The sequence below is a fragment of the Perissodus microlepis genome, unplaced genomic scaffold (assembly GCF_051167445.1).
Source record: "Perissodus microlepis isolate ML-2025 ecotype Zambia unplaced genomic scaffold, ASM5116744v1 scaffold_47, whole genome shotgun sequence".
NCBI lineage: Eukaryota > Metazoa > Chordata > Actinopteri > Cichliformes > Cichlidae > Perissodus > Perissodus microlepis.
Genome location: NW_028182069.1, coordinates 68828 through 77791, shown reverse-complemented (window position 1 = coordinate 77791; position 8964 = coordinate 68828). Strand labels below are relative to the sequence as shown.

Genomic DNA, 8964 nt, shown 5'->3' with positions numbered 1-8964 from the left:
ATGAGGTTAGGCTGGAGATTGAGACGTTAACATAAAAGGTTCAATTGGTGATGCATGAAAGAAAATAATTTTCTTCTAAAAATCTATTGGAGAATTCTGATTGTAAGAAATGAAAAATATTCAAAGAGTGAAACTTTTTAAAAAAAATGAAGGTTTTGTGCAGCTGGGTGTTGCAGCCCCTTTAGAGGAAAATGGAAACTTGGTTTCATGAGGTTAAAAACAAACACTGGGATGATCCAGACACATTTATTCTTTCTTTAATCACCACAATAGTTTGAGTTTGTGCAAAAATCTTTAAAAAGCTGTTTTGAGTTATAAGTTAGGCTTTAATGTGTTAAGCTTGCATTAGATAAGACAATGTACCACTGAACACAGGAGGGATTATTGCTGAAAATGGGTCTCTGAACACCTCTGTAGATATTCTATTAAAAATCATTCATGATTTGTGATCAGTGTTAATATTAAGCATTTATATGATTCTTTTGATAAATTGCTGTGATTCAATCTGAAACCAAATTTGAGTCTATTCAGAAAACAAGACATTTCTAATTCACCTCAGACTTTTGAGCTGTAGTCTACATTGCAATGATAGTGTATGGTTATTGATTAGAGCAGATGATATGAGACTATCAGGAGAGACTGTTAAAAAGTTATGAGCTGTCTTGATGCAGAGAAAGTGGAGTTTGTCATCCTGGAGCTGTTGCCAAGATTGAATGATGCTCTGCCTCTGTGCTCAAGTTCAGACATAGGCTTTAAGCAACCATGAGCCACTGATAAGCGTGATAGATTAATAAGCATGTATAAAGTGGGCTTGTTAAACAGCTCTGATAGGAGAAAGTCAATGAGCACGCAATAAAGTGGACTTGTTAGGGACAGTTTACCATCAGCCTTGATAAAGTTTAACTTCATTTGTATTGAAAGACAGACTTTAAAGAAGATTCTTATTTGAAACTGGTGATAAAATCCAGGTCAGATACAGTTACATACAAGCATACAGTACACACTACTGCTCAAAGGTCAGAGGTCAGTTAGGAAAAGTCCCTGATTTTAATAGAAAATTGGCTTTAATGTAACATCACATGAAGTTTATCAGTAATGTTTCACAGCTTTAATCAAATCATTCATCATCCATAAGTTGTGATGGAAAAATGTCTGCAAGCGTGCAGGAGCCCATTTTTAGAGACAATCATTCCTGTGTTATCATGTTCATTGAAGTTTATCAGGTCAGACGACCAACAGATGATAAGAAATATAATCTTACTAATTATTAGAGTTGAAAAGTACTTTGCTAAGCAAAATTCAATGAGGTTAGGCTGGAGATTGAGACGTTAACATAAAAGGTTCAATTGGTGATGCATGAAAGAAAATAATTTTCATCTAAAAATCTATTGGAGAATTCTGATTGTAAGAAATGAAAAATATTCAAAGAGTGAAACTTTTTTAAAAAAAATGAAGGTTTTGTGCAGCTGGGTGTTGCAGCCCCTTTAGAGGAAAATGGAAACTTGGTTTCATGAGGTTAAAAACAAACACTGGGATGATTCAGACACATTTATTCTTTCTTTAATCACCACAATAGTTTGAGTTTGTGCAAAAATCTTTAAAAAGCTGTTTTGAGTTATAAGTTAGGCTTTAATGTGTTAAGCTTGCATTAGATAAGACAATGTACCACTGAACACAGGAGGGATTATTGCTGAAAATGGGTCTCTGAACACCTCTGTAGATATTCTATTAAAAATCATTCATGATTTGTGATCAGTGTTAATATTAAGCATTTATATGATTCTTTTGATAAATTGCTGTGATTCAATCTGAAACCAAATTTGAGTCTATTCAGAAAACAAGACATTTCTAATTCACCTCAGACTTTTGAGCTGTAGTCTACATTGTAATGATAGTGTATGGTTATTGATTAGAGCAGATGATATGAGACTATCAGGAGAGACTGTTAAAAAGTTATGAGCTGTCTTGATGCAGAGAAAGTGGAGTTTGTCATCCTGGAGCTGTTGCCAAGATTGAATGATGCTCTGCCTCTGTGCTCAAGTTCAGACATAGGCTTTAAGCAACCATGAGCCACTGATAAGCGTGATAGATTAATAAGCATGTATAAAGTGGGCTTGTTAAACAGCTCTGATAGGAGAAAGTCAATGAGCACGCAATAAAGTGGACTTGTTAGGGACAGTTTACCATCAGCCTTGATAAAGTTTAACTTCATTTGTATTGAAAGACAGACTTTAAAGAAGATTCTTATTTGAAACTGGTGATAAAATCCAGGTCAGATACAGTTACATACAAGCATACAGTACACACTACTGCTCAAAGGTCAGAGGTCAGTTAGGAAAAGTCCCTGATTTTAATAGAAAATTGGCTTTAATGTAACATCACATGAAGTTTATCAGTAATGTTTCACAGCTTTAATCAAATCATTCATCATCCATAAGTTGTGATGGAAAAATGTCTGCAAGCGTGCAGGAGCCCATTTTTAGAGACAATCATTCCTGTGTTATCATGTTCATTGAAGTTTATCAGGTCAGACGACCAACAGATGATAAGAAATATAATCTTACTAATTATTAGAGTTGAAAAGTACTTTGCTAAGCAAAATTCAATGAGGTTAGGCTGGAGATTGAGACGTTAACATAAAAGGTTCAGTTGGTGATGCATGAAAGAAAATAATTTTCTTCTAAAAATCTATTGGAGAATTCTGATTGTAAGAAATGAAAAATATTCAAAGAGTGAAACTTTTTTAAAAAAAAATGAAGGTTTTGTGCAGCTGGGTGTTGCAGCCCCTTTAGAGGAAAATGGAAACTTGGTTTCATGAGGTTAAAAACAAACACTGGGATGATCCAGACACATTTATTCTTTCTTTAATCACCACAATAGTTTGAGTTTGTGCAAAAATCTTTAAAAAGCTGTTTTGAGTTATAAGTTAGGCTTTAATGTGTTAAGCTTGCATTAGATAAGACAATGTACCACTGAACACAGGAGGGATTATTGCTGAAAATGGGTCTCTGAACACCTCTGTAGATATTCTATTAAAAATCATTCATGATTTGTGATCAGTGTTAATATTAAGCATTTATATGATTCTTTTGATAAATTGCTGTGATTCAATCTGAAACCAAATTTGAGTCTATTCAGAAAACAAGACATTTCTAATTCACCTCAGACTTTTGAGCTGTAGTCTACATTGTAATGATAGTGTATGGTTATTGATTAGAGCAGATGATATGAGACTATCAGGAGAGACTGTTAAAAAGTTATGAGCTGTCTTGATGCAGAGAAAGTGGAGTTTGTCATCCTGGAGCTGTTGCCAAGATTGAATGATGCTCTGCCTCTGTGCTCAAGTTCAGACATAGGCTTTAAGCAACCATGAGCCACTGATAAGCGTGATAGATTAATAAGCATGTATAAAGTGGACTTGTTAAACAGCTCTGATAGGAGAAAGTCACTGAGCACGCAATAAAGTGGACTTGTTAGGGACAGTTTACCATCAGCCTTGATAAAGTTTAACTTCATTTGTATTGAAAGACAGACTTTAAAGAAGATTCTTATTTGAAACTGGTGATAAAATCCAGGTCAGATACAGTTACATACAAGCATACAGTACACACTACTGCTCAAAGGTCAGAGGTCAGTTAGGAAAAGTCCCTGATTTTAATAGAAAATTGGCTTTAATGTAACATCACATGAAGTTTATCAGTAATGTTTCACAGCTTTAATCAAATCATTCATCATCCATAAGTTGTGATGGAAAAATGTCTGCAAGCGTGCAGGAGCCCATTTTTAGAGACAATCATTCCTGTGTTATCATGTTCATTGAAGTTTATCAGGTCAGACGACCAACAGATGATAAGAAATATAATCTTACTAATTATTAGAGTTGAAAAGTACTTTGCTAAGCAAAATTCAATGAGGTTAGGCTGGAGATTGAGACGTTAACATAAAAGGTTCAGTTGGTGATGCATGAAAGAAAATAATTTTCTTCTAAAAATCTATTGGAGAATTCTGATTGTAAGAAATGAAAAATATTCAAAGAGTGAAACTGATTCACACAGTAGAAATTTGTATTCATCGTTCATATTGTTTTTTTTTTTCTGATTTCAGTTTTTATTCGTGAGTGTAGTTTTTATTTGCATGATTTTATTCTGTTTGCATCACATTGTTTCAGTGTGTTATTTTACATTGTTTTAATCCACTGTGGATTGGCTGGCAATGGGACAAATTAGCTGATAGTGATCACATGTTGAGGCATGGGTGTGTCCAGAGGTGTCCTTTCAGCTGTTTAAAGGTCGTATTAAAAGGAAGCAAGCTGAGCACTGGAAGGAGACAGGCCCTAGATTGGAAGAGGAACGCATGAAGGCCAGGTGGAAAAGAGGGAGCCGCTGCGTGATTGTGGGGGGGTGCGACGCCTCGTCTGGAGACCGGTCAGCGTGATGTGGTGACCCAGTCCCGACAGCAGGAATGGCGCGGCGACAGTAGGAGTCAACGTGTGTGATTGACATCAGGGCAGATGTATACCACTGCCTGCATTTGTCAGTAGTGTCTCACTGTTGTTCACTGGGTGCAGCCATGTTGGGAGAGGGTCGCCATGGCTATAAGCCAGGGCAACTTCCGGGATGATGGTTCTGGCTCCTATTTGTTTTTACTTACAGGTGATGACGTGAGGGGAGCCGCGGACCGCGGTGGTATCGAGCGACGGACTCCAATGCAGAATGCGAACTGGGCTGGGATGTGATGGACCCAGTGGTGGGATTTTTGTGCATGAAGAGAATTGTATTTTTTACCAGTTTTAGAATAATCTTATCCAGTCTCAGTGGGAATTTTAGCATATCGAGAATATTTCATTATATACTTTTTTTCTTAGTATCTGGTTTGTTTTATTCCTGCTGTCCACCTCGTGGAATAAACATGAATGAAACAATACTTTCCTGTCAAAAACAATATTTTAGTCAGGGCTAGCGGAAAGTTTCATATATATCATGAACATCTTTCCTCTTTGTCTTCCTGTAGTTTAGTTTCATTTTCTTACCCCAACCGGTGGAGGCAGATGGCCCCTCCCTGATTCTGGTTCTGCCGAAAATGGAGTTTTTCCTTCCCACTGTTGCCAAGTTCTTGCTCATAGGGGGTCATTTGATTGTTGGGGCTTTCTCTGTACTATTGCACAACCTTTATCTTACCATATATTTCAAGTTTATATGTTGTGAACTGGCTTGATTTAAATCAAATTGAACTGCATTCACTTAAAACCAAATATAACTTGTAATCGAATCTATTCAAATCCTTCAAGTCATCTCACTCAATTTGGACTAGCACTGAAAAATACACTGACATCCTCTGTTTCCCAATTAGCAGATCAGAGGTTGCTGTTTTATTCATGACTCAATACTTGAATGGTTTTATCCTGTTTATAAATAAACATTTAAAAAGGACATTGCTTCATTGTCTGATTCATTCTTTGTCTGTGTCAGTCCTTAATACACACACGTATACAATAATTCTAGTTGCCATAGTCTCCGGAGACGTGCTCTGTTTTCTCATACTTTTCTTCACTGTTTACCTCATTCTGCCCAATAAAATGTACTAATTTTTGTAAACAATGACTTGTTTTATGCCATTAAAAAACTGTCTCCATATGAGGACGTACTTGAAAAGAAAAAGTCACCACTTTGCATTTTACAAATCAAGTAAACAAACACGGGGCTATTTATCATATAACTAACTTTTAGGTATGTGGGATAGAAGGATAGGAGCTTTAAATGTTGTGCCTCCATAATTATTCTAGAGTCTTTACAGTGTTCAGCGCCTGATGTGATTTGGTGCTACATACATAAACTTGAAGTGAATTAATCCACCTGTTCACAGGAGATCACAGGAAGATGACACCAAACATCAGAAGATCTTATTGTGTGCCACAGTAAAAGGGTGGTTTCTTGGGACTAAAGCACATAATAAACTACAGCAGAAGCTCACATAAAGCAGGAAATAAGCAGGCACCACTTGATCTGCTAATGCACGTTTCACACTTTTATTGTTGCCTCATTCACTAACAGTTTAATGGTGCAAGATTACCATACACATAATTAGGATATCTGCATGACACATCTGGGGTTAACTGATATTAATTGTCAGAGGAGGAAGGTGGAAAATATCATGGCTAGTTTTGTTTGAAAGGCATCAACAGAAAAACACACACAGAAAAAAGTGATGAGGTGAAGAAAGACACAATAAGTCTGCTGTCGTTTTAGATGTCAGCAGCTACTTTGTATAGTCCTATATCTCTGATATTAGAAATAATTTAAATGAGTTAAAATACACCTTTATTTTGATAGAGTTCAGATGGATGCCTAGCATGACTAATGAGTAGATCCTCCAAAAAAAACAACAGACTTCTAATTCACTCAAACCGCTTTCTAATAAAGAGGAAGCACTAATGTAACTCACCTCCTCAGTCGAGGTGCAGGGGTTACATTTTAACTCTCTCTCTCTCTTACATTCAAACCCTCTCTTAGTTCACACTAGAACAGGCCGCCACACCATCATTTGGTTTAATATGAGTGGAACAACTAAACCGCACAGACTTTATTTGATCAGTTAGGTCAACCTTTTATTAATATCAGGGTTCATACACATCTTTCAGAGTCAAATTCAAGCACTGTTTAAGCACATTCAAGGTCCATTTTCAAGCTTTTCCAGCACATTACCAAAAAAGAAGAAAGCATGTTTCACTTTGCATCACCTCAGTAAGACCATGTAGAAATTTAAACAAATCATCTTAGGTCGACTTAAATGTCTTTTATGTCTGTTTTTTGTTAAAACAGAGAAAAATGCACCTCACAAAATACTGAAAAAGGAAACGGTTGCCTTACATGCATATAGTGTACAAACTCAACAAACACATTCCTCTTAAAAATTAAGATGTGCAAATGTGAACAAATCAACTTGTTAGAGATCTTCATCTCCACTGTAAATAAACAACAACCCAGAAAACAAGAAAACTGCACCAAACACCACAAACACCAACAAATTAATGTCTTCTCATCAGATATTGAAGCTTCTTTCCTGTGTGACATAAAAAATAGGAGACAGATGTTTGTTTGTTTTTGTTCTTTTTAACTAGTTAAGCACCCACGCCCAGAAAAATGGGGACATTTCATTTTCGAGCAGGAAGCTCCCCCTTTTTGTTACCCTTTAGATGAATAGAGTTTTTTAATTAAATGCATATTCTTTAATAAATGTTATCTTTTATAAAAAGTAGGATAATTAAAAAAAACTTGTATTATAGTTCTATTGCGTAGAACAAAAACTGTCTTGTTTTCTGTTGTGTGTTATATAATATTAGGGATGTTTGTGACAATTAATTTCTTAATTAATTAACTCCAACATGTTTCCAAGAAAAAAACAACCAATTCAAAAAGATTACGCCGCCTCTCCTTCCTGGCGTGGCCGGCCAATTTCCCCAAATGGCGTCTCATCCTTCCAAAGGGCATTAGAGGAGAGTAGGAAGGAAAACTACCATCTCCAGAAAAAAATGCAACAAATTGAAGAAGAGAAACTTCAACTGGAGGACAAGTGTAGACGAATGGAAGCCCAAAATAAAGAGCTGGAAGACAGACAACAGCGCCAGCCGGACATAAAAATTATTAATGAGGGCTGGGGAATCAAGTTTGCTCAGACCCGAGAGCAAATTGTGCACCTCATTAAAGAAAACAAGCAAAAGAGTGCAGAACTAAAACAAATGACCAACCAGCTCCAAGACAAGAAAACGATGACTGATAAGATACAATGGGATCTCCAATACATGGACCGAAGGAATCAGCTCCTCCAAAGACAGCTCCATGAAGCTGTGGAAGAAAAGAAAGAAATCCTCCAACAGAAGGAAGAGCATGACAAAAAGCAAAGAGACATGCAGCACGAACTGAAGAGCATGCAGGAAAAATACCGAATGCTGAAAGAAAGCCTGGATGAAACACTGCGCCAAAATAAAGACCTTCTTCAACAGAAAGAGCAACAACAAGAAAGACTGAAAGAAGGAAAACATATTGTCCAGGACTTTGAGTCTAAAAATCTAAAACTGCAAGAGTTTTGTAATCAGCCGGAGGACAAAGCAACTAAAGTGGAAGAAGAAAAGGACAAACTGGAGAAACGGTGCTCACAGATGCTCACAGGGATTTTGGTGGAATTCAATAACTTGAAGCGTGAACACACTCAAATGCAGGCACAAAAACAACAACAAGACAAAATACGTGAAGACCTGCAGCTCACACTCCAAGAAATCCAGAAAAGAAACGAGCAGTTAGAAGACAAGCACAAGGAGGTCCAACAGAGAAATGCAGACATGCACAAGGACAAGCTGATACAGGAGGCAACATCCAAACAACTCAAAGACAAGCTTGAAGAACAACAAGCAACATTAGAAGAGATGGAACAAAGATGTGAGAAACTTGAAAAGCAAAACACAGAAACAATCGATGAGTTGAGAAATCTCATCCTGGAGAAAAAAGCGCTCGTGGAAAAGTGCATGAAAAAAAAGAAAAAATGGTTCCACTTGTTCCGGAGGAGAGACGCTACTGCTTCCTCACCTGATGTAGCCTCGTCTTGCTCCACCTCTGTTAACCCCCCCAACCAGTCCCGGCAGTTGACTGTCCCCTCCTGAGCCTGGTTCTGCCGGAGGTTTCTGCCCGTTTAAAGGCAGTTTTTCCTCCCCACTGTCACCTGGTGCGTGCTCAGAGGGGATTGTTGGGGTTTTCTCTCCTCTGCCTTTTATCTTCATTTACTTGTTTAACTTTTTTCATTATTACTTCGTTTTACCTTGTTTCTTTATTTACTTGCTTGTTTAACTTTTTTTTTTCAACTTATCTAAAAACCAATTGAATTTATCCTTTGAGTATTTTTCATCTCATCTTTACAGAATTTTTCCAAAACATTTTCAAACATTCAGATCTGTCTTTTATTTTCTTCTTGAAA

General features: G+C 36.9%; 1 protein-coding gene across 1 annotated transcript; it reads left to right on the top strand.

Moving 5' to 3' along the window:
• Nucleotides 1-7381: 7381 nt before the first annotated feature.
• LOC146360492 (uncharacterized) lies at nt 7382-8752 on the top strand. The gene has a single exon (XM_084922818.1). The coding sequence runs from the start codon at nt 7382-7384 to the stop codon at nt 8651-8653; it is 1272 nt and encodes a 423-aa protein (XP_084778944.1). The 3' UTR covers nt 8654-8752.
• The last annotated feature ends 212 nt before the right edge of the window (nt 8753-8964 follow it).

Coding starts and splice junctions, on each gene's coding strand:
- LOC146360492 (XM_084922818.1), top strand. CDS start 7,382: ATGTTTCCAAGAAAAAAACAACCAATTCAAAAAGATTACGCCGCCTCT.